Source organism: Rana temporaria, chromosome 11 (genome assembly GCF_905171775.1).
Source record: "Rana temporaria chromosome 11, aRanTem1.1, whole genome shotgun sequence".
Taxonomy (NCBI): domain Eukaryota; kingdom Metazoa; phylum Chordata; class Amphibia; order Anura; family Ranidae; genus Rana; species Rana temporaria.
Genome location: NC_053499.1, coordinates 7,074,350 through 7,101,152, shown reverse-complemented (window position 1 = coordinate 7,101,152; position 26,803 = coordinate 7,074,350). Strand labels below are relative to the sequence as shown.

Here is a 26,803-nt window from a genome sequence, read left to right as displayed (position 1 = left end):
TAGTAGGATATTCTTCGGGTTCTAGTGCTGCAACTCTGTTTTCCCCAAGAACTGAAAACCTGATAGAGATTTGGAACACAATAATAATAGGCTATCCTTTGGGTTCTAGTTCTACCCCCTCTATTTTTCCCAACAATTAAAACCTGAGGTTCTGATAGGCTATCCTTAGGGTTCTAGTGCCAACCCTTCATTTATCCATAGAAATGCACATCTAAGAGAGGTTCTACCCCAATACTAATAGACTATCCTTAGGATTCTAGTTCCACCCCTCCATTTATCCCATGAAATTTGAACCTCAGAGAGGTTCTATCCCACTACTGATAGGCTATCCTTAGGGTTCTAGTGCCACCCCTCCATTTATCCCATGAAATTGAAACCCGAGAGAGGTTCTATCCCACTACTAATAGGCTATCCTTAGGGTTCTAGTGCCACCCCTCCATTTATCCCATGAAATTGAAACCCGAGAGAGGTTCTATCCCACTACTAATAGGCTATCCTTAGGATTCTAGTTCTTCCCCTACATTTTTCCTGGGAAATTAAAATCCTAAGAAAGGTTCTACTCCAATACGAATAGACTGTCTTTAGGGTTCTAATGCTACCCCTCCATTTAGCTGAAGAAATTAAAATCTGAGAGAGGTTCTACCCCAATACTGATAGGCTATCCTTAAGATTCTAGTTCTTCCCCTACGTTTATCCTGGGAAATTAAAACCTGAGATATGTTCTACCCCAATACTGATAGGCTATCCTTAAGGTTCTAGTGCTACCCCTCCATGTATCCCAAGAAATTGAAACCTGAGAGAGGTTCTACCCCAATACTAATAGGCTATTCTTAGGATTCTAGTGCTAACCCTCCATTTAACCCAGGGAATTAAAACCTGAGAGAGGTTCTACCCCAATACTAATAGGATATCCTTAAGATTTTTTGCTACCCCTTTATCCCAGGGACTATCCCAATACTAAGGATATCCTTAGTGTTCTAGTGCTACCTCTCCATTTTACTTAAGATATTGAAATCTGATAGAGGTTTTAACCCAATACCAATATGCTATCCTTAGGGTTCTAGTGCTACCCCTTCATTTTACTCAATAAAAAAAAACCTGAGAGAGGCTCTAACCCAATACTATTAGGATATCCTTGGGGTTCTAGTGCTATCTCTCCATTTTCTGCCAAGAGATAAAAACCTGAAAGAGCTTCTAACACTTCCACATTGAATCCAGAACTGGTTGGGCTTTCAAATATTTAAAAAAAAATCCAGCAGTCTTTGGAAGGGGGCACCTCCCAGATAGAGGAGGTTTCGAGTTTGGCTATTTAGGGGAGGAGAATTGCTGCATTAAATATACAAGTTCCTCTTTGAAATGGGTGATCTTATGCTAGTGATTGGCATGAAGTGCATGGTGTTTGGCCTCCAACGAGGACCCTACTTTTCATTCGAAGTGTTTCCCAGTTTCAGGGAATAGCTAGGACTTCACCAGTGGTTAGACCACCACCGTTGCCATCCATGCCCACTGTGGCTCCTGTGACCAGGGTGAGGGCTGCGGTGACCGTCCCCAGAGAGCCAGACCCACCTATGAGGAGGCAGTCAAGGGAAGAGGTTGAACGACCCTCCAGTCCAGCAGAAGAGGGAGACTTCCTCAGCTCTACCTGTCCCTCTGCTCTTCTGCTGACCGGCATCTTTGAACGTCTCCAGCAAATCGAAGAAAAGGCCCAGCAGGTGACAAAGCCAACCCATTCACATACCAGGTCAGGGCATGAGTAGTACATCTGTGGGTAAAAATAACCGGCTGAGACCTCACCTTTAAAGTTGACCTAACCCGTAAACAACTGGCATTTAGTTTGCCATTTTTTTTATCACTTTTTGAATTCTTTGTTCCATGTCAGTGCTGCTACTGACCCCCTTTAGCCTTTTTCAGCCACTTCCTGTCTACATGCCCATCAGCTGAACATCATTGCACTGGACCGGCTTACGGAAAGTTTTAATGGTTGCCTTTCCTGTGCAGTGTGTGTAGCCTAAAGCCTCGTACACACAATCGGATTCTCCAATGGGAATTGTGTTATGACAGGCTGTTGTCGGAAAATCCAACCGTTTGTACGCTCCATCGGACAATTGTAGTCGGATTTTCCGCCAAGAAGTTGTCCAAGGGGTGGCGCTAAAGAGCTGAAAAACCACTTTGTTTTGTGTTTGTTGGCCAACAATTCTTTATCATTTGTATGCAATACAAGATCACGGCCAACGCCCCTCGGACAAAAGTCCTACGCTTCGTCCACGGAAAATACGACCGTGTGCACCAGGCTCAATTCTCCACCCGGGGAGCATGAGACAATGCAGGAGGACAAATGGGAGATGGTTGTCACCCCATAATAGGAAAAGCCTGAACAAGGACCTTCATGGTAGGATCACTAGGGATTAATGAAACCCCTTGCTGTCGCCGTCTCCCCCAAGACTTTTATGATAATCTAAATGCAAGGAGGCCAGGACGGGCTTTCTGATCATGTGACCGCTGTTACAACGGTCACGTGATTGGAAGCTGCAGGAGCTGGCTGTGATATCTTAGTTACTGTTGCTGTTCCCCATGGATGCATATGTGGGGAACCTAATTGGAGTTAATGTGATCCTTGCCTAGGCCAGGCTGTTTTTTCTTGTGTAATGCCAACATGGCCCAGTTGGTTCACTTGAAGTGAATATCAATGACAGGTCTACTTTAAGGGTATTACTTGAATTTTTACCCAGGATAGTACTGCTCTTACCCCATTCCTAACAAAATACTCCACTAAATTTACAAAAAAACTAAAAAAAAAAAGTTACTTTATGAGAAAGATTTACTAATGGTGTTCACCATTGATGTATGTGAAAGTCTTTTCATCTATTAAAAAATGTAATATTTGACATTCAGTGAACTTTGGCCAGTTGTTGGGTAAGTCGCCATTTTTAGGTAAGTAAACCCCACTATCGTTTTTAGCCAAAGAAGCTGCCATCTTGGCCTCTGGTAAATCTACAACTGCCGTGATGCTGCCCACGTGATCAGTTATGACACAGGCCATTGGATGGTATCACAGTTTGGTTGAGAGCACAACCAATGGGAGTGTTACATTTCAGGCACGTGCCGGGAATGAAACCGTTTTATGGATGGGTTTTCCTCCTGCTTTCTGCAGGCTCTTCACCTGATAGTTGTGTGTTGAATCCCGAAATTCAGAAGACATCAGACCCACACCAAATTTCATAAATTCCGATGGCCTGGGTCAAAATCCAAATTTTAGTCTTCATTTTTGGCAGTTTGGATTTCCGAAAGGCTTCTAGGAGAAACAGACCATGGTGGCTACAAGGACATTTCTGTCTTATATCTGCTGTTCTTTGGTCACCCTGAGCTTGACTGCCAGTGCCTTCAGGACCCCCCTTCCAAGAAAATTTGGTAAATCTTTGGAGAACCTTGGGAACATTTTTGAAGGAAATGGCTTAGGATGTTTTTGGCCCCATCAACTCATCGGGCTGCTGGGAGCTTCCCAAACCATTCTGCACAACTTTGCATCCTTTGCTGCTCTACACTGAACTTCTTTGGAGCCTGGGTTGGGATTCCCGTTGACTTGAGTGGGACTTTTGGTTGTGAAATTCCGAATTTCAGAGGTTTTTCAAAAAGTTTAAATCGAGCCACAACTAATTGAACTCTTTAGAAGTTTGATGATCTCCAGTGTTGGATTTGTGAAAATATACAGGTACATACTTATGGACATTTCCATCCTGGGACACAGTTGACCATGCCAGTAGTCTACCTGAGCCCCCCACCCAGTGACCAGGCAGTTCTACCAAACTCTATCCATTTACTGGTGTGCACTAGCCAATCCCCACCTCTGAAGGCATGGGACCGCCCCCCTTATGTTTTCCCCCACTTTAATGAATGCCTTATTGAATTACTGTGTATGCGCAGAAACTCAAATAAGGATGAAGCTGTGATCCCAGGACATGGCACGGGACACAACGTCAAGTAGATCAGTGGTCCCCAAACTGCGGCCCAAAGGCTGGATGTGGCCCTTTGCTTGCTTTTATCTGGCCCTTGGGGCATTATTCCCTGGAAATAGTGGGCCATTGTTCCTGACACTCTATTCCTCCCACAGACAACAACGATGGAGCACTATTCCTCCCACTGACACCAGTGATGGGGCACTATTCCTCCCAGTGACACCAGTGATGGAGTACTATTCCTCCCAATGACACCAACGATGGAGCACTATTCCTCCCACTGACACCAGTGATGGGGCACTATTCCTTCCACTGACACCAGTGATGGGGCACTATTCCTCCCACTGATACCAGTGATGGGGCACCATTCCTCCCACTGATACCAGTGATGGGGCACCATTCCTCCCACTGATACCAATGATGGGGCACTATTCCTCCCACTGATACCAATGATGGAGCACTATTCCTCCCACTGACCCCAAATATAGGGCACTATTCCTCCCACTGATACCAATGATGGGGCACTATTCCTCCCACTGACATCAGCGATGGGCATTATAATTCCCATTAACCGAAACAATGTGGCAATATTCCTCCCAGTGACACCAATGATAGGGCACTATTCCTCCCACTGCCCGCAACGATGGGGCACTATTCCTCCCACTGACACCAATGATGGGGCACTATTATCTCCCGCTGACACCAACAATGGGAAATTGTTTACTCCAACTGGCCACAGTCTGACCCCCCTAAAGTTTAAAGGACAGTAAACTGGCCCTTTGTTTAGAAAGATTGGAGACCCCAGAAGTAGACCAATGAAAATGAGATCCGAGGAAGATTTTGCCCAAAGGTCAGAAAGTCTTCTTTTGTGATATCGAGAACTTCCTGAGACGTATTTTTCTCCAAACTGCCCACCCATCCCCCATCCTCCGGTGAGCCCTACTAAGCCAAAAATGGATGACGATGTGGATCAACGAGTTAGAAAATGTAACTGTGTGAGCAAATGCAATGTAAAAACTCTTGATTCTGTAAACATATCACAACTCTCACATACATGCTTGTGAACAATATAGATCTTTCCCATAAAGTTAACGGTTTTATTAGGTTTATTGGTCCTTTAACCATAATCTTTCGGCATGCGTTGTCCCTTCCATGCACCATCAATGCTTTTCCACTAACCAGAAACGCTTTGTCCACAATATTCACATAGAACATGTTCATAGAAAAGCTCCCTGGTTGTTATATTCCGTATATATTTCTGTTAGTAGGAGTAGTAAACTATTGCATTAAGACCCCTATAGATGGCGCTGAGGAGCATATGGAATAAATCTTTGTAACATGTTAGAGAACCCTAGAGGGAATTAGTAACCATTGATTACATTTATTTGCTAATTCCATTGGTTGCATTTACGCAAAACATATGGGCCCAGATTCACAGAGAGCAAGGCGCACATTACGCAGCCGCGGAGCACACACCGTACGGGACACGCCAACGTAGCGCGGAGAGGCAAGCTTTGCATTCAGCAAGCCAGTGCTCCCAATGCTGCGCCAGCGTGGCGTGGGTTTTCGAAGGCGCACGCCGGCGTAGGTGGAAGTGGGCGTGACCCCATGCAAATGATGGGGCGAGCGCCAGACAGGTACGTATCACGAACTGCGCATGCGCCGTGACGTGGACGCATGCACAGCACCCCCCCTGCGCCTGCTCACAACCACGCCGGCACAGCTGCCTAAGCTACGTCGGATCACCGCGTACGCCGTGAACATAACGTACGCCCAGCCAGACACACGTCCAACGCACAATACGCCGGCTTGTGTTCCCTGGTGCAGACCTGTGCATGTCTGTTGCCGGGTTGCACCTCATTTATGGGGAACAACTTGCGCGCATCTCGCGTAGCCTGCGCCTGGCACACGCACGTTCGTGAATCGGCGTATTTCCCTAATATGCATGTTTGAATGGCTAATCAATGGGAGCAGCACCATGCGCCCAGCCCATATGTGCGCCCACCCTACGCCGGCGTGTGCAAGCTACATCGGCGGGTGTAGCCTGTTTTTAGGCGCATGTTGGTTCGTGGGTCTGCCGCACACATACGCCGGCGCACATTGGCACTTACATCGGCGTAACGTGTTATACGTCGGCGTAAGTGCTTTGTGAATCTGGGCCATGTATTTCCTATGTGCATCAGCTCCATCTAGTGGTAGTAATGCATATGTTTTTTATATTTTTTTTACTGCTGCCCATAATTAAGGAACATCCGTTTATAAGAGAAAATAGCATGTTTTTGCCCTATTCACACAGAGTGAATGTGCAGATTCACTTAACAAAATGGCTATGGAATTTTTTTAATTTTTTTTTTATAAATTGACGCCTTATTTAGGGTGTCAGATATCAGGCTTGCATGTTAGTCCTCCTGTTACAAAGACCTCAAGGGTAAGCGTGTGAATATTTTATTTAATAATTTATTTATTCTTTTTATTTATTTTTTTTATTAAATTTTTTACACCATTATTATTATTATTATTATTTTTACTTAAAAATATCACTTTTGGAGTGGACTGTCACTAGAATTGATTAGTAAGCTTATCCGAGGAATCAATATTTTTACCCTCCAATGAGCAAGCACCACGTTCCCCCCCCCCCCCCCTGGTGGTCACCGCTCACCTTGGCTGCCGGGGTGGTTTTAGTAAACAAGGTCGTGGTGGTTGACACTCTGCATGTCCTGAATCTTCTTTCTTTCTTTTTCCTGAAAACCGGTGCAAAAGAATAAACAATAATTATTTATATTATAGAAAGATAGAACTGATATCCGATTCGGATTAATTGCAGTTAGAGATGAATGAAAATCGATTCACAAACCTGCCGAATCATCAGATTTAGTTTGGAACATTTGCAGCCAATCTGCGGAGAAGTGTCCAGTTTGTTGATCACTACGGCTCCTGATTGGCTCTCTGCAGTAGACATGTGCACTGCCGAAAAATTCATTTGTTTTCATTTCATTTTTATTTTTTATTTATTTTTTGGGTCATTCATGATCGCAATTTGTTAATTCAAAAAAGTGTAACTTTGAAAATAAAAAAGGAAAATCTTAAAATTCGAAAAAGAAAAACTAACTACCTAATAATAACGAACCATTAAATTTTAGGTATTGGAATTACCTTTCAAATTTGGCTGTTAGTGAACGTAACGAATAGGAATGTATCCGAAGTTACGAACTATCCGAAATAACGAATGCTGCATCTAAACAAAAGGCAAACGAAAAAAAATAATAATAATAATAAAAAAAAAATTTATTATTGTTATTTATTATTATTATTATTATTATTATTATTTAGTTACGTTCCATTCGTTTAGATGCGGAATTTGTTCTTTTGGATAATTCGTAACTTCGGATAAATTCGTGTTCATTGGGTGCACTAACAGCCAAATTTCAAAAGAAAATTACAATACCTATAATTTAGTAGTAATAGTTAACTTTTTATTAGTTATCATTAGGAAGTCCAAAATAAATAAATAATAATATAACTAACTATTAAATAATAGGTATTGGAATTTCATTTCAAATTTGGCTGTTGGTGAACATAAAGAATACGAATTCATCCGAAGTTACGAATTATCCGAAATAACAAATGCTGTATCTAAACAAAAGGGAAATGAAAAAAAAATTATAATAAATAATAATAAAAAAAGTTTTTATTATTATTGTTATTTATTATTATTATTATTATTATTATTGTTATTTATTATTATTATTATTATTATTATTATTATTATTATTATTATTATTTTGTTACGTTCCATTCATTTAAATACAGAATTTGTTATTTCAGGAAAAAATTTGTAACTTCGGATAAATTTGTATTCGTTAGGTTCATTAACGGCCAAATTTGAAAGGAAATTCCAATACCTATAATTTAATAGTTAGTAATAGTTATGTTATTATTAGGAAATCCGAAAAAAAAAATTGAAATAATAAACCACTATTAAATTATAGGTATTGGAATTTCCTTTCAAATTTGTCTGTTAGTGAACGTAACGAATAGGAATTGATCCGAAGTTACGAATTATCCGAAATAACGAATGCTGCATCTAAACAAAAGGGAAAGGGAAAAAAAAAATAATAATAAAAAAAGTTTTTATTATTGTTATTTATTATTATTATTATTTCGTTACGTTCCATTCGTTTAGATGCGGAATTTGTTATTTTGGATAATTCGTAACTTCGGATAAATTCGTAGTCATTGGGTGCACTAACAGCCAAATTTCAAAGGAAATTACAATACCTATAATGTAGTAGTAATAGTTACCTTTTTATTAGTTATCATTAGGAAGTCCAAAATAAATAAATAATAATAACTAACTAATAATAACTAACTATTAAATAATAGGTATTGGAATTTCCTTTGAAATTTGGCTGTTGGTGAACATAAAGAATACAAATTCATCCGAAGTTACGAATTATCCAAAATAACAAATGCTGTATCTAAACAAAAGGGAAATGAAAAAAAATTGTAATAAATAATAATAAAAAAGTTTTTATTATTGTTATTTATTATTATTTTTATTATTATTTTGTTACGTTCCATTCGTTTAAATGCAGAATTTGTTTTTTCAGGATACAATTCGTAACTTTGGATAAATTTGTATTCGTTACGTTCGTTAACGGCCAAATTTGAATGGAAATTCCAATACCTATAATTTAGTAGTAATAGTTAAGTTTGTATTAGTTATTATTAGGAAATCCAAAATAAATAAATAATAATAACTAACTAATAATAACTAACTATTAAATAATAGGTATTGGAATTTCCTTTCAAATTTGGCTGTTGGTGAACATAAAGAATACAAATTCATCCGAAGTTACGAATTAACCGAAATAACGAATGCTGTATCTAAACAAAAGGGATTTTTTTTTTTATAATAAATAATAATAAAAAAATAATTATTATTATTATTATTATTATTATTTCGTTACGTTCCATTCGTTTAAATGCAGAATTTGTTATTTCAGGAAAAAAATTGTAACTTCGGATAAATTTGTATTCGTTGGGTTCATTAACGGCCAAATTTGTAAGGAAATTCCAATACCTATAACTTATTAGTTAGTAATAGTTACGTTATTATTAGTTAGTTATTTCAGATATTCGAATTTTCGGATTTTCGAATTCCGGATCCCCAAATTTTCGAAATTTACGGATATTCGAATTGATGAATATTTGGAAAAATTTGTTAAACAGGTTTTCGTTAATTCGGATATTTCCAAATGAACGAATTTGGCAAATTTTGTTAAAATAAACAAATTCTAAACGAAACTAAATGCACATGTCTATTGTACAGATCAGACAGGTCTATAGTGAAAAGACAAGTGTTCAGCTCTCCTTTTCATTGGGTCATCACTGCCCGCAATAGCCGCGTATTTCTTTTGCGCCGGTTCTCCGTCTCGTCTGTCTTTTTCTCGTTTCATTTTTCTCTCTCTTTCCCTCTCTCTCTCCATCCTCTCTCCGGCAGAAAAGGGCTCAAGCTTTGGCCATCAGAGATTTCCATAAAAAGAACATTAGGGAGAAGGCGGCGCACTTGGCCTCCATGTTCGGCCCCTCGGACATCCCGCAGGTGAATATTCCGGAATGTTCTGCATGCCGCCATCAGTGTGATACATAATACTCGGCGTAATAACCCAATTACCGGAAGGTCAGAGATCACCAGAATCATTGGTTGGGTTGCCCACATCATTTGATATATTGTACAGATGTATCGGCTCCTCTCTGGGACTGAAATTGCCTTCTCTGATTTCACTGCTCTATTTCCTCCCACTGACACCAATGATGGGGCACTATTCCTCCCACTGACACCAATGATGGGGCACTATTCCTCCCACTGACACCGATGATGGGACACTATTCCTCCCACTGACACCAATGATGGGGCACTATTCCTCCCACTGACACAGATGATGGGACACTATTCCTCCCACTGACACCAATGATGGGGTACTATTCCTCCCACTGACACCGATGATGGGACACTATTCCTCCCACTGACACAGATGATGGGACACTATTCCTCCCACTGACACCAATGATGGGGCACTATTCCTCCCACTGACACCGATGATGGGACACTATTCCTCCCACTGACACCAATGATGGGGCACTATTCCCTCCCACTGACACCAATGATGGGACACTATTCCTCCCACTGACACCAACGATGGGACACTATTCCTCCCACTGACACCGATGATGGGACACTATTCCTCCCACTGACGCAGATGATGGGACACTATTCCTCCCACTGACACCGATGATGGGGCACTATTCCTCCCACTGACACCGATGATGGGGCACTATTCCTCCCACTGACACCAATGATGGGGCACTATTCCCTCCCACTGACACCAATGATGGGGCACTATTCCCTCCCACTGACACCAATGATGGGACACTATTCCTTCCAATGACACCAATACTGGGGCACTAATCCTCCCACTAATACCAACAATGGGGCACTATTCCTTCCAATGACACCAATGATGGGAAACTATTCCTCCCACTGACACCAACGATGGGACACTATTCCTCCCACTGACACCAAGGATGGGACACTATTCCTTCCAATGACACAATAATGTGGCACTAATCCTACCACTAATACCAACAATGGGGCACTATTCCTTCCAATGACACCAATGATGGGACACTATTCCTTCCACTGACACCAATAACGGGGCACTATTCCTCCCACTGACACCAATGATGGGACACTATTCCTTCCAATGACACCAATAATGGGGCACTATTCCTCCCGCTAATTAGAACAATGGGGCACTATTCCACCCACTGACACTAACTATATACTAAAGATTGGGCATTGGGAACATTCTAGACCCCCGAAAGTCTGAAGGACGATAAACTAGCCCTTTCTTTAAAAATAGACGGTATAAAATAAGGTATGTAATTAAAATAAAAAGATTGATGGGGGAGGGGGGACCAGAGAAGGGAAAAGATAAGCAGATTAAACATCAGTTTTAAGCTCTAATGCCTTATAATACCTTTTTGTTTTAATGCTATTTTGTTGTATGGCTTCTGCTCCGCACAGGATAAACTCTCCGCTCCCCGCTTACCTCATTTCTCCTCTAAAATTCCGTTCTTTGAGCCCCGAATTCCTGACCTTTCTACTCCTTCATCCGCCACTGACTCCGCCCCCAACAACGCTCAGTCTGAAGAGGTAATGCCGCATGCCGGTGTGTAAGATTAAATCACTTAAAGTTTTCCTAAAGTCAAAACTTTTTCCTTTTTCTTTTTTTGCCTGCGTTAGAAATGTGCAATTCGGTTCGATTCCAAACATAAATTTGGATGAATTTTTTGGGTATTCGGAGATTTGTACGTAAAAAAATAGTAGTGAATATTGTTGAAATTCAAATATTTTCATTCCATATAATCGTTTTGCCCAAATTTTTTAAACAATTTAAATTCAGATCGGTCAAATTTTTCTTTTGAACCGATTCGAATTCTGTGTATTAATTGGTTTCGGAATTCATTTAATTTAATTTTGTACCATTTATTAATTAATGAGTTACAAAGTATCTGAACGATTACAATATGGATTGGTCAAAAAATGATCGAAACGATTCTAATTCTGTGTGAAGTATAGCTGGTTGTTAACCACTTAAGACCCGTACCTTTAGGCAGCTAAAGGACCTGGCCAGTTTTTGCGATTCGGTACTGCGTCGCTTTAACTGACAATTGCGCGGCCGTGCGACGTGATTTCCAAACAAAATTGGCGTCCCTTTTTTCCCACAAATAGAGCTTTCTTTTGGTGGTATTTGATCACCTCTGCGGTTTTTATTTTTTGCGCTATAAACAAAAATAGAGCGTCAATTTTGAAAAAAATTCAATATCTTTTACTTTTTGCTATAATAAATATCCCCCAAAAAAACTATAAAAAAAAAATTGTCAGTTTAGGCCGATGAGTATTCTTCTACCTATTTTTGGTAAAAAAAAATCGCAATAAGCGTTTATCAATTGGTTTGCGCAAAATTTATAGTGTTTACAAAATAGGGGATCGTTTTATTGCATTTTTATAAAATTATTATTTATTTTTTTACTACTAATGGCGGCGATCAGCGATTTTTTCCGTGACTGCGACATTATGGCGGACACTTCGGACAATTTTGACACATTTTTGGGACCATTGTCATTTTTACAGCAAAAAATGCATTCAAAATGCATTGTTTACTGTGAAAATGACAATTGCAGTTTGGGAGTTAACCACAAGGGGGCACTGAAGGGGTTAAGTGTGACCTCATCTGTGTTTCTAACTGTAGGGGGGTGTGGCTGTAGGTGTGACGTCATTGATTGTGGTTCCCTATATCAGGGAACACACGATCGATGACAGCGCCACAGTGAAGAACGGGGAAGCTGTGTTTACACACAGCTCTCCCCGTTCTTCAGCTCCAGGGACTGATCGCGGAACTCCAGCGGCGATCGGGTCTGCGGGTCCAGCAGTCGCGGAGCTTCGGACCGCGCGCGCCCGCGACCCACGGCTGGGCACTTAAAGAGGACGTACCTGTACATGCTTGTGCCCAGCCGTGCCATTTTGACGACGTATATGTGCAGGAGGCGGTCCTTAAGTGGTTAATTAATGAGTTACAAAGTTTCTGAACAATTAAAATTCGTATTGGTCAAAAAATGATCGAACCGATTCTAATTCTGTGTGAAGTATAGCTGGTTGTTAAGGGGCAGGCTGGGAAGCCGGCCGCCACGTCCTTAACAACCGATGAGTCATCAGCTGTCAGCAGGCTTCCCCACTGAAAGCCGAAATGTAAGCAAAAGAATGCTGGTAATAGAGAATTCATAAAAAAAAACTGTGTGGGGGGCCCCCGCCCCCAAATCCATACCATAGCAACACCCCCCCCCCCTTAAATCCATACCAGAGCTTCCCCTGCCCCAAAGCAAACCCCCCCCCCCCATGTTGAGGGCATGTTTATGTATTTTAAGGGGAACCCCATTCTGAAATGTAAAACAAAAACGGCGTGGGGTCCCCCCCAAGACACATACCAGACCCTTACCCAAGTATGCAGGCCAGGAAAAGTGGGGTGGGGGGGGAGCGAGCGCAACCCCACCCCCCTTTCCTGAACCATTCCAGACCACATGCCCTTAACATGGGGGGGGGTGCTTTGGGGCAGCTCTGGTATGGATTTGGGGGGGGGGGGCACAGTGTTTTTTTTTTTTCCTACATTTTTAATTGCCGGTTTCCTGTCGAGAAATGCCCCCTGTCGATAATGCCTGCCCGAAAAGGTTCGAAAAGGCGCATGCGCAGTACGGAGCCGCCGAACGTCGGAATTTACGACGGCACCTGCACACAATAGCCGACATTGTGCCAAACGTTCCTGATGCTCGAGCAAGTCTGCAAGGAAAAAGGCTTAAAAAAACTAATGCAGCCGCCACACCTAATGATTGGTAAACGGCAATATATTAAATTTTTGGTTTTGGGTTTAAAATCTCCCAAACGGGACAAAAATATTTTATTCAAAAGTAAAAAGAAAAAAAGTTTTGGCTACAGACAGACCTATATATATATATTACCCTCCGATTTTCCACTTATGCTAATATATATTTGTCCTTTTCATATTCTTGCTCCTGTCATCTGTTACTTTTTTGTTTTGCCGTTATTTTTTTTTGTATCATTGGATATAATTCTCCTCTCTGTCTCCTCTCCTCCTCCACAGAATACTCTCCTCTCTCCTGATTTGTCCCCTCTCTCCTCTCCAATCCCTTTCTATGACCCTCCTGCTTCATCTGCTCCTTCATCCCCATCTTACGCTGTCTCCGCCCACTGCGCTGCTCAGTCTAAGAAGCTGCTTCAACATGTAAGTCGGGTTTTAGTTCTGCACAGAACGTCCATTTCTGGTTGATAATCTCTTGAACAAGACAACGCAAAGACAAAATCTATGTTACCAACCGCAAGGGTTTTCCTTTCAAACTTACACATCATTTCTGGTAAAAAAAATGGCAATTACCTTTGGGTGATAGACGTTAGGGGTTAAATGTGACGTGTACAGGCCTGATGAGTTCCCACTGTCTGTTCAGAAAAGCAGAGACAATTTTCATGCCCGTTCGTGTTGTTGTCCTCCTTGTAGTTTTGGATGTTTCTGCCCTCCTTGTAGTTTGAGTGTACTCTTCCACCTTGTAGTTTTGGGTGTTCCTGCTCATCTCGTAGTTTTGGATGTTCCTACCCACCTTGCAGTTTTAGGTGTTCTGCCCACCTTGTAGTTTCCTACCCACCTTGTAGTTTTAGGTGTTCATGCCCATCTTATAGTTTTGGGTGGTCCTGCCCATCTCGTAGTTTTGGATGTTCCTACCCACCTTGTAGTTTTAGGTGTTCATGCCCATCTTATAGTTTGGGTGGTCCTGCCCATCTCGTAGTTTTGGATGTTCCTGCCCACCTTGTAGTTTTGGGTGTACCTTTCCACCTTGTAGTTTTGGGTGTTCCTGCCCACCTTGTAGTTTTGGGTGTTCCTGCCCACCTTGTAGTTTTGGGTGTTCCTGCCCACCTTGTAGTTTTGTGTGTTGCTGCCCACCTTGTAGTTTTGTGTGTTGCTGCCCACATTGTAGTTTTGGGTGTTCCTGCCTATCTTGTAGTTTTGGATGTTCCTACCCACCTTGTAGTTTTAGGTGTTCATGCCCATCTTATAGTTTGGGTGGTCCTGCCCATCTTGTAGTTTTGGATGTTCCTGCCCACCTTGTAGTTTTGGGTGTACCTTTCTACCTTGTAGTTTTGGGTGTTCCTGCCCACCTTGTAGTTTTGGGTGTTCCTGCCCACCTTGTAGTTTTGGGTGTTGCTGCCCACCTTGTAGTTTTGTGCGTTGCTGCCCACCTTGTAGTTTTGTGTGTTGCTGCCCACATTGTAGTTTTGGGTGTTCATGCCTATCTTGTAGTTTTGGATGTTCCCGCCCACCTTGTAGTTTTGGATGTTCCCACCCACCTTGTAGTTTTGGATGTTCCCACACACCTTGTAGTTTTGGATGTTCCTGCCCACCTTGTAATTTTGGGTGTACCCTTCCACCTTGTAGCTTTGGATGTTCCTGCCCACCATGTAGTTTTGGGTGTTCCTGCCCACCTTGTAGTTTTGGGTGTTCCTGCCCACCTTGTAGTTTTGGATATTCCTGCCCACCTTGTAGTTTTGGGTGTACCCTTCCACCTTGTAGTTTTGGGTGTACCCTTCCACCTTGTAGTTTTGGGTGTACCCTTCCACCTTGTAGTTTTGGGTGTACCCTTCCACCTTGTAGTTTTGGGTGTACCCTTCCACCTTGTAGTTTTGGGTGTACCCTTCCACCTTGTAGTTTTGGGTGTTCCAGCCTACCTTGTAGTATTGTATAATACTGCCCACCTTGTAGTTTTGGATATTCCTGCCCACCTTGTAGTTTTGGATGTTCCAGCCCACCTTGTAGTTTTGGGTGTACCCTTCCAACTTTTAGTTTTGGGTGTACCCTTCCAACTTGTAGTTTTGGGTGTTCCTGCCCACCTAGTTGTTTTGCATGTACCCTTCAACCTTGTAGTTTTGGATGTTCCAGCCCACCTTGTAGTTTTGGGTGTACCCTTCCACCTTGTAGTTTTGGATGTACCCTTCCACCTTGTAGTTTTGGGAGTAACCTTCCACCTTGTAGTTTTGGGTGTTCCTGCCCACCTCTTTGTTTTGGATGTACCCTTCCACCTTGTAGTTTTGGGTGTTCCTGCCCACCTTGTAGTTTTGGATGTTCCTGATCACCTTGTAGTTTTGGGTGTTCCTGCCTACCTCGTTGTTTTGGATGTACCCTTCCACCTTGTAGCTTTGGGTGTACCCTTCCACCTTGTAGTTTTGGGTGTTCCTGCCCACCTCGTTGTTTTGGATGTACCCTTCCACTTGGAAGTTTTGGGTGTTCCTTTCTCCCTTTTGTAGTTTTGGGTGTTCCTACCAACCTTGTAGTTTTGGGTGTTCCTGCCCACCTAGTTGTTTTGCATGTACCCTTCAACCTTGTAGTTTTGGGTGTACCCTTCCACCTTGTAGTTTTGGATGTTCCTGACCACCTTGTAGTTTTGGGTGTTCCTGCCCATCTCGTTGTTTTGGATGTACCCTTCCACCTTGTAGTTTTGGATGTACCCTTCCACCTTGTAGTTTTGGGAGTAACCTTCCACCTTGTAGTTTTTGGGTGTTCCTGCCTACCTTGTAGTTTTGGATGTTCCTGACCACCTTGTAGTTTTGGGTGTTCCTGCCCACCTCTTTGTTTTGGATGTACCCTTCCACCTTGTAGTTTTGGGTGTACCAATCCACCTAGTAGTTTTGGGTGTTCCTGCCTACCTTGTAGTTTTGGATGTTCCTGATCACCTTGTAGTTTTGGGTGTTCCTGCCTACCTCGTTGTTTTGGATGTACCCTTCCACCTTGTAGCTTTGGGTGTACCCTTCCACCTTGTAGCTTTGGGTGTACCCTTCCACCTTGTAGTTTTGGGTGTTCCTGCCCACCTCGTTGTTTTGGATATACCCTTCCACCTTGTAGTTTTGGGTGTTCCTTTCTCCCTTTGTAGTTTTGGGTGTTCCTTTCTCCCCTTTTGTAGTTTTGGGTGTTCCTACCAACCTTGTAGTTTTGGGTGTTCCGGTCCTCCTTGTAGTTTTGGGTGTTCTGGTCCTCCTTGTAGTTTTGGGTGTACCCGTCCATCTCATAGTTTTGGGTGTTCCGGTCCTCCTTGTAGTTTTGGGTGTTCTGTCCACCTTGTAGTTTCCTACCCACCTTGTAGTTTTGGGTGTACCCGTCCATCTCGTAGTTTTGGGTGTTCCCGCTCACCTTGTAGTTTTGGGTGTTCCAGTCTACCTCGTAGGTTTGGGCTTTCCAGCTTACCATGTAGTTTTAAGTATCACCCACCGTGCAGTTTTGGAAGTTCCTATCCACGTTGGACTACGGCTTTAAATCATTTACTTTTCCTTTTTTTTAATAGTTATGATATTTTTCTGATTGACTGGAAATATTTAGAGTTCTTGAGGCCCCTAATATCCCCCCCACTTCTGTAGCAGATTAGCCGATATATCTCCCAGTTTTGTTCAAGGCCTTGCTGTGGGTTGTCGTGGGTTCAGCACCCTAATAGTCTATAAATCTGAAAAGTCAAGTTCTTCCTGCTCTGATGTTTACCCCAAGCAAAGTCCTTGTACAAAACTCCGCAATACGAAATATGAAGGTTTTCCACCCGCACATCGCTCCAGACAAATCCAATTGCCGTGGCTTGGGGGATGGGAAAGCCGGTCGATTTCTACATTTCCTAGTGCTGCTTCTTACATAAAGATATCAACAGAGGAAGATTCTCCCTGAGAAAATATGTGTTTGTTATGTAAAAGGGAAATATCTTCACACAAATTCCGTATTGTATTCAGAAGAACATAAATACCCTTCAGCGGTTGTTTATCTGTCTGTCTGTCTTGAAAACTCAGAAGACAACAGATAGATAAAAAGAGAATATATCAAAGCATTGATAGGTAGATCTGGGGTTATCTTAGGTCATAGAGTAAAGCTGTGACAGCGTCGTATTTCAGGCACTGGAGAAGGACGGTGAATGGTTTGGCCAATATACAGAGTTCAGGCCTGTGTGGGCGGGGCATGTTGGTGACCCCATAGTAGAGATAAGGGCAGGGAAAGGAAATGGTGTCACACTGTTTGGGGTACAATGGTTCCATAGCTCAGGGAACACTTTGAGAACATTTACCCAATAATAAGAGATGTGACATCCTGATGTAAAGGTTTTTTTTTTATTTGACTGACATTCCCTTCAATGCAGAGAGTATCCGATGGAGGGGCCCCGATTAGGCGCAAGTTGTATTTTCCCGACCCGGGCCAGGTACTCCGCTGATTATCATGTAATGAATATATGTGCTTGGCCAGATCTGCACGTCTAACCCAGCCTGGCTCTTCTACGCTGTGTGACACCAGCCGTGACACCGTCTAACCCTTCCCGAAAAAATTTCATGACCATCACCCCCCACAGACAGGGAATTGTGGTCCCCTAAAGTTCAAATATCTTCACGTCTCATAAGCTTCAAGTGTTTCCTAATTTACTGTCTGTCCCCTTTATTCTAAGCAGTCTTTTAAAAAGCACATTACAGGATATATTGAATTATATTTACATTTAGTGTTATATTTAGTTACATTTTGTGTTAAATTTAGGGTTAGATTTTTATATTTATATTTTTATATATAATTATATATTTTTTTAAGTTATATTTATAGTTGGGTATATATATTTTTATTTTTATTTACAATTATGTTACTTTTTATATTTATTTGTATTTATATTTAGTGTTAGATTTATATTTATATTTTTGTTTATAATTATATATTTTTTTAAAGTTATATTTATATTTGGGTATATATTTTTATTTAGAATTATGTTACTTTTTATATTTATTTGTATTTATATTTAGTGTTAGATTTATATTTATATTTTTATTTATAATTATATATTTTTTTAAAGTTATATTTATAGTTGGGTATATATGTTCATCTTTATTTACAATTATGTTACTTGTTATATTTATTCGTATTTATATTTAGTGTTAGATTTATATTTATAGTTTTATTTATAATTATATATTTTTTATAAAGTTATATTTATAGTTGGGTATATATATTTTTTTTTCAATTATGTTACTTGTTATATTTATTTGTATTTATATTTAGTGTTAGATTTATATTTATAATTTTACATGTTTATATATATTTTTTAATTTATATTTGTATTTAGTGTTAGAATTAGTTATACTTAATGTTAGATTATATTTTATAGTATATTATATATATAATCATTATTTATATTTGTATTTATAATTATATTACTTGTTATATTTATTTATATTTGTATTTATTTATTTTTTATTTATAACTATATATATATATATATTTTTTTTTAAGTTATATTTATATTTAGTGTTAGATTTGGTCAATTTAGCATTAGATTTTTATTTTAAAATTGAAACAAGGGAGAACTCACATTGCCACATCCGTAAATTAGAGAGGAAAGGGTACTCGAAGAGTAACCAATGTTCGGACTTTAGAGGCAGAGAAATAAAGGGGAAAGTAGAAAAAATATATATTTATTGAAAATAGTACATGATATAATCTGAGGCCCAGATTCTAAAAGGACTTAAGACGGCGCAGCGCCATGTACGCCGTCGTAAGTCCTAATCCGACCCGTCGTATCTATGCGACTGATTCTTAGAATCAGTTACGCATAGATATCCATTAGATCCGACAGGCGTAAGTCTCTTACGCTGTCGGATCTTAGCTGCATTTTTTTTTGTGACCGCTAGGTGGCGCTTCCGTCGAATTCCGCGTCGAGTATGCAAATTATTTAGATACGCGAATTCCCGAACGTACGCGCGGCCGACGCAGTAAAGTTATGTCATTTACGTTAGGCTTTTCCTGGCGTAAAGTTGCCCCTGCTATATGAGGCGCAGCCAATGTTAAGTATGGCCGTCGTTCCCGCGTCGAAATTTGAAAAAGTTGCGTCGTTTGCGTAAGTCGTCCGTGAATGGGGCTGGACGTCATTTACGTTCACGTCCAAACCAATGACGTCCTTGCGGCGTACTTTGGAGCAATGCACACTGGGAAATTCCACGGACGGCGCATGCGTCGTTCCGCAAAAACGTCAATCACGTCGGGTCACAGTAGTTTTACATAAAACACGCCCCCCTGATCCAAATTTGAATTAGGCGGGCTTACGCCGGCCGATTTACGCTATGCCACCGCAACTTAAGGAGCAAGTGCTTTAAGAATACAGCACTTGCCCGTCTAAGTTGCGGCGGCGTAACGTAAATCGGATACGTTACGCCGCCGCAGAGATACAGATATTTATAATTATATTACTTGTTATATTTATTTATATTTGTATTTATGATCATGTTTTTATTTATATTTAGGGTTAGATTTATAATTCGTGTTCGATTTCTGTATATTTCTATGTGAGCTCTCCGCAGTAGAATCTCGCTGAGCGGTTGTAGTCTCGCCGTACTTTGTGTACACAGACCGGTATCTGACTGTTTAATCAGGAAACACGACCTTCCTCCAACCGGCCGCTTCACTTCCTGAATCAAATCTCATATGAAAATCTCTCACCGAAACATTTCTTCAGATCATGACCCCCGATATAGTACTGTGTCGCTTTAACTGACAATTGCGCGGTCGTGCGACGTGGCACCCAAACAAAATTGACGTCCTTATTTCCCCACAAATAGAGCTTTCTTTTGTATTGGTATCTGTGGTATTTGATCACTTCTGCGTTTTTTATTTTTTGTGCTATAAACAAAAATAAAGCGACAATTTTGAAAAAAAAATTCAATATTTTTTACTTTTCGTTATAATAAATATCCCCAAAAAATAAATAATTTTTATTTTTTTTCCTCAGTTTAGGCCGTTACATATTCTTCTACATATTTTTGGTAAAAAAAATCGCAATAAGTGATTATTAATTGGTAATAGGGGATAGTTTTATGGCATTTTTATTATAATTTTTTTTTTTTACTAGTAATGGCGGCGATCAGCGATTTTCTTATCGTGGCTGCGACATTATGGCGGACACTTCGGACACTTTTGACTATTTTGGGACCATTGTCCTTTATACAGCGAACAGTGCTATAAAAATGCACTGATTACTGTAAAAATGACACTGGCAGGGAAGGGGGTTAACCACTAGTGGGCGAGGAAGGGGTTAAGTTTGTCCTAGGGAGTGATTCTAACTGTGTGGGGGGGCTGGGCTACCAGTGACACGACAGTGATCACTGCTCCCGATCACAGGGAGCAGACGTACAGTGTCCAGTCACTAGGCAGAACAGGGAGATGCCTTGTTTACACTGGCATCCCCCCGTTCTGCAGCTCCGTGACACGATCGCGAGACACCGGCGGACATCGTGGATTTTTTATTTATTTATTTACTAGTAATGGCGGCAATCAGCCTGATTGGCTCCTGCTGTACCCAATCACACCTGACGTGAAAAAAAAATCACGTACAGTTACGTGATTTCGCGCTGAAGGGCCGCCCTCACCGCAGTATATATGCACGGGCGGTCCGGAAGCAGTTAATGACATCTGCAACTTTTTTGAACAAAAAACTGATACAAATGCAACAAGTAGTACTCAAAGCTGTAAAATAATTCTTGAGGTGACGGCGGGTCACTCTTCATTTCCATCACTGAGAGTCGTCCCTTTAAATTTTATTATCACAAGATAAAAGAGAAGGAAGCCGGTCTGATGTGAGAGGCGGGGGAGTGGAGGGGGGGTGGCGCTCCCTCCAGGCACAGTGGGCACCTGGGGTGGGGTCTTTGATGTTCAGCCAGGCCATATGACCAGACAGCGCTGTGGCGAGGGCTGGCCGGGAAAAGAAAACACTTTATAGAGCGGCGTGTCATTAATGCTGGGAGCCAGGATGTTCCACAAACAGGACAGTCATAAAAAATATACCGACTCCCCAGTGTGATCTCCAGAACTCCGGGCACAGCCCTTCCCTCATATATTAAAGCTGAACTCTGGGCACAGCCCTTGCCTCATATATTAAAGCTGAACTCTGGGCACAGCCTTTCCCTTATATATTAAAGCTGAACTCTGGGCACAGCCCTTCCCTCATATATTAAAGCTGAACTCTGGGCACAGCCCTGCCCTCTTATATTAAAGCTGAACTCTGGGCACAGCCCTCCCCTCATATAATAAAGCTGAACTCTGGGCACAGCCCTTGCCTCTTATATTAAAGCTGAACTCTGGGCACAGCCCTCCCCTCTTATATTAAAGCGGAACTCTGGGCACAGCCCTTCCCTCATATAATAAAGCGGAACTCTGGGCACAGCCCTTCCATCTTATATTAAAGCTGAACTCCGGGCACAGCCCTTTCCTCTTATATTAAAGCTGAACTCTGGGCACAGCCCTTTCCTCTTATCTTAAAGCGGAACTCTGGGCACAGCCCTTCCCTCTTATATTAAAGCTGAACTCTGGGCACAGCCCTTTCCTCTTATATTAAAGCTGAACTCTGGGCACAGCCCTTTCCTCTTATATTAAAGCTGAACTCTGGGTACAGCCCTTCCCTCTTATATTGAGACCCCATGCACACGAGACGCTGTTAAATGCGTGTTCAAAGGCAGTTGGAAACGTTTTTCAACTGCCCCTGAACACATTCAATGTTATCCTAAAGCTGAACTCCGGGCACAGCCCTTCCCTCATATATTAAAGCTGAACTCTGGGCACAGCCTTCCCTCTTATATTAAATCTGAACTCCGGGCACAGCCCTTCCCTCTTATATTAAAGCTGAACTCTGGGCACAGCCTTCCCCTCTTATATTAAATCTGAACTCCGGGCACAGCCCTTCCCTCTTATATTAAAGCTGAACTCCGGGCACAGCCCTTCCCTCTTATATTAAAGCTGAACTCCAGGCACAGCCCTTCCCTCATATATTAAAGCTGAACTCCGGCACAGCCCTTTTCTCATATATTAAAGCTGAACTCCGGGCACAGGCCTTCCCTCATATATTAAAGCTGAACTCCGGGCACAGCCCTTCCCTCATATATTAAAGCTGAACTCTGGGCACAGCCCTTCCCTCTTATATTGAGACCCCATGCACACGAGACGCTGTTAAATGCGTGTTCAAAGGCAGTTGGAAACTTTTTTCAACTGCCCCTGAACACATTCAATGTTATCCTAAAGCTGAACTCCGGGCACAGCCCTTCCCTCATATATTAAAGCTGAACTCTGGGCACAGCCTTCCCTCTTATATTAAAGCTGAACTCTGGGCACAGCCTTCCCTCTTATATTAAATCTGAACTCCGGGCACAGCCCTTCCCTCTTATATTAAAGCTGAACTCCGGGCACAGCCCTTCCCTCTTATATTAAAGCTGAACTCCAGGCACAGCCCTTTCCTCTTATATTAAAGCTGAACTCTGGGCACAGCCCTTTCCTCTTATCTTAAAGCGGAACTCTGGGCACAGCCCTTCCCTCTTATATTAAAGCTGAACTCTGGGCACAGCCCTTTCCTCTTATATTAAAGCTGAACTCTGGGCACAGCCCTTTCCTCTTATCTTAAAGCGGAACTCTGGGCACAGCCCTTCCCTCTTATATTAAAGCTGAACTCTGGGCACAGCCCTTTCCTCTTATATTAAAGCTGAACTCTGGGCACAGCCCTTTCCTCTTATATTAAAGCTGAACTCTGGGTACAGCCCTTCCCTCTTATATTGAGACCCCATGCACACGAGACGCTGTTAAATGCGTGTTCAAAGGCAGTTGGAAACGTTTTTCAACTGCCCCTGAACACATTCAATGTTATCCTAAAGCTGAACTCCGGGCACAGCCCTTCCCTCATATATTAAAGCTGAACTCTGGGCACAGCCTTCCCTCTTATATTAAATCTGAACTCCGGGCACAGCCCTTCCCTCTTATATTAAAGCTGAACTCTGGGCACAGCCTTCCCCTCTTATATTAAATCTGAACTCCGGGCACAGCCCTTCCCTCTTATATTAAAGCTGAACTCCGGGCACAGCCCTTCCCTCTTATATTAAAGCTGAACTCCAGGCACAGCCCTTCCCTCATATATTAAAGCTGAACTCCGGCACAGCCCTTTTCTCATATATTAAAGCTGAACTCCGGGCACAGGCCTTCCCTCATATATTAAAGCTGAACTCCGGGCACAGGCCTTCCCTCATATATTAAAGCTGAACTCCGGGCACAGCCCTTCCCTCATATATTAAAGCTGAACTCTGGGCACAGCCCTTCCCTCTTATATTAAAGCTGAACTCCAGGCACAGCCCTTCCCTCATATATTAAAGCTGAACTCCGGCACAGCCCTTTTCTCATATATTAAAGCTGAACTCTGGGCACAGCCCTCCCCTCATATATTGAAGCTGAACTCCAGGCACAGCCCTTCCCTCTTATATTAAAGCTAAACTCTGGGCACAGCCCTTCCCTCATATAATAAAGCGGAACTCTGGGCACAGCCCTTCCATCTTATATTAAAGCTGAACTCCGGGCACAGCCCTTTCCTCTTATATTAAAGCTGAACTCTGGGCACAGCCCTTTCCTCTTATCTTAAAGCGGAACTCTGGGCACAGCCCTTCCCTCTTATATTAAAGCTGAACTCTGGGCACAGCCCTTTCCTCTTATATTAAAGCTGAACTCTGGGCACAGCCCTTTCCTCTTATATTAAAGCTGAACTCTGGGCACAGCCCTTCCCTCTTATATTGAGACCCCATGCACACGAGACGCTGTTAAATGCGTGTTCAAAGGCAGTTGGAAACTTTTTTCAACTGCCCCTGAACACATTCAATGTTATCCTAAAGCTGAACTCCGGGCACAGCCCTTCCCTCATATATTAAAGCTGAACTCTGGGCACAGCCTTCCCCTCTTATATTAAATCTGAACTCCGGGCACAGCCCTTCCCTCTTATATTAAAGCTGAACTCCGGGCACAGCCCTTCCCTCTTATATTAAAGCTGAACTCCAGGCACAGCCCTTCCCTCATATATTAAAGCTGAACTCCGGCACAGCCCTTTTCTCATATATTAAAGCTGAACTCTGGGCACAGCCCTCCCCTCATATATTGAAGCTGAACTCCAGGCACAGCCCTTCCCTCATATATTAAAGCTGAACTCTGGGCACAGCCCTTTCCTCTTATATTAAAGCTGAACTCTGGGCACAGCCCTCCCCTCAAATATTAAAGCTGAACTCCGAGCACATAAATCTCTATTAATATATATTCATCAAAGGATAGAAATCAACTCTGTGTGTCAAATACCTTTGCAAAGCCTGATATAACTGTGTAAAAGTAGCAGTGACATCATCACCATGTTGTACATAGCCTGTGCAGAGAGCAGGGCTGTGGGAGGGGCCCAGCAGGCCCCACCCACTACATGCAGCCTGCAGAAAACTACAGGAGGGGGCAGAGACAACAAGACCAGTCACCCTGCACAAGGAAAGAGAGCAAAGCTGTGGGAGGGGCCTAGCAGGCTCCACCCACTACAAGCACCCGGTAGAAAGTACAGGAGGGGGTGGAGACAAGACCAGTCATCCTGCACAAGGAAAGAAAGCAGAGCTGTGGGAGGAGCCAGTCAGACCCCACCCACTACAGACAGCCTATAGAAAAGTACAGGAGGGGGCGGAGACAAGTCCAGTCACCCTGCACAAGAGGAGAGAGAACAGAACTGTGGGAGGGGCCGAGATATGACCGGTTAACCCCAGGTGTTAAGCCCAATTCAAGGTGACTTAAGCCCTCCCCCAGGGGACCCCCCTTTTCCACAGGGTTTGTACCTGACCTCCTAGAGCCTAAAGCCTGGTACCTTGAGACACCCACCCCCCTTGTGCACCCCCCAAGATGGCCGTGACTATTAAACTGGGAGAGGCCTGTCCGGTGGGTTTGCTGCTGAGCAAAAGGGGGGGTTAGAAAGTTGGTTAAAACGCCTGAAAACTGTCTCAGTGTGAAAGGGGTCTAACAGCCCCCATGCACATTAGTAGAGGGTAAAACGTTTCCATGTGAAATCCACTCTGGATGAAGGAGCACAGGAGGCACATCAGACAGCAGCATTGTCAGTCTGGGGGAGGGGAGTGTTAGCTGGATGTCTAAAATGAATCTTACCTAAATCAGGAGCACACTGTTAGATTTCAGTAGTGGGGGGGAGGGGAAGGGGAAGGGGGGGATGTTTTAATTCTGACTCAGGCTATACGGGAGATGTTGAGCCATCGGAGTTCCGGAAGACTCCGAGTTTACTCATCTTTCCCGAATTCCTGGGATGCTTCAATGGAAGGAAATTCCACAGCTTACAGTCCATGCTGTAATACGTGACATCTGTTCCCAGGGACGCTCCCAGGGGACGCCGCGCTCTCAGGGGAAGGGACTGCCATGTTTTGTCCAACAGTTTGCTAATCATGGTCTAGCTGGACGGTTGGAGAATTAAATCGGACCTCCGACCCCCCCTTCCAGTCTTTCACAGTTGTACCGGCTCCTCTCCTGGACTGAAACGGCTTCCTCTGATTTCACCGCGCACTAGGGGTAGATTCAGATAGAATTTACACCGGCGTATCCATAGATACGCCGCGTAAATTCAAATCTGCGCCGGCGTATCTACTTTCTGTATTCAGAAAGCAAGATACGCCGACATTTGCCAAGATACGACTGGCATAAGTCTCTTACGCCGTCGTATCTTAGGGTGCATTCTCACGCTGGCCGCTAGGTGGCGCTCCCGTAGTTTTCAGCATAGAGTATGCAAATTACATACTTACGCCGATTCACAAACGTACGTGCGCCCGGCGGTAGTTTTTTACGTCATTTGCGTAAGTAGTTTTCGTCGTAACGTTGCTCCTGCTATTAGGAGGCGCAGCCAATGTTAAGTATGGATGTCGTTCCCGCACCGAGTTTTGAATTTTTAAGTCGTTTGCGTAAGTCGGTCGCGAATACGGATGGACGTAATTTACGTTCACGTCGAAACCAATGACGTCCTTGCGACGTCATTTACCGCAATGCACGTCGGGAATTTTAGGGACGGCGCATGCGCAGTACGTTCGGCGCAGGAACGCGCCTAATTTAAATGAACCACGCCCCCTACCGGATCATTTGAATTACGCACGCTTACGCCGGCCCCTTTTATGCTACGCCGCCGCAGCTTACGGAGCAAGTGCTTCGTGAATACAGCGCTTGCTCCTGTAATTTACGGCGGCATAAAGACGATACGCTGCGCAGCCGTATCAGTGCGCGCCCCTACCTGAATCTACCCCAGTATTTATATATGAAAGCAATCCTCTTTAAAAAAAAATGAAAAATATTTGGACTGAGTATTATAGTATTAACGGTTATTTGTTTTGTGTACATTTTCAA

The 26,803-nt window shown here is 42.7% G+C and overlaps 1 protein-coding gene across 10 annotated transcripts in view; it reads left to right on the top strand.

Annotated features, from left to right (window-relative positions):
- Positions 1-26,803, top strand: part of LOC120916987 (F-actin-monooxygenase MICAL2-like) — a 300,525-nt gene that overhangs the window by 165,075 nt on the left and 108,647 nt on the right. For 6 of the 10 annotated variants that reach the window (XM_040327945.1, XM_040327947.1, XM_040327943.1 and 3 more), the window contains 5 exons: positions 1,446-1,712; positions 9,457-9,558; positions 11,044-11,172; positions 13,676-13,816; positions 17,748-17,807. The exons of 2 other annotated variants lie outside the window; for them this stretch is intronic. In XM_040327945.1, coding sequence (XP_040183879.1) covers positions 1,446-1,712; positions 9,457-9,558; positions 11,044-11,172; positions 13,676-13,816; positions 17,748-17,807 — 699 coding nt within the window. The remainder of the gene's footprint in view (positions 1-1,445; positions 1,713-9,456; positions 9,559-11,043; positions 11,173-13,675; positions 13,817-17,747; positions 17,808-26,803) is intronic. 2 more of the 10 variants (XM_040327948.1, XM_040327946.1) reach the window with 2 other exon arrangements.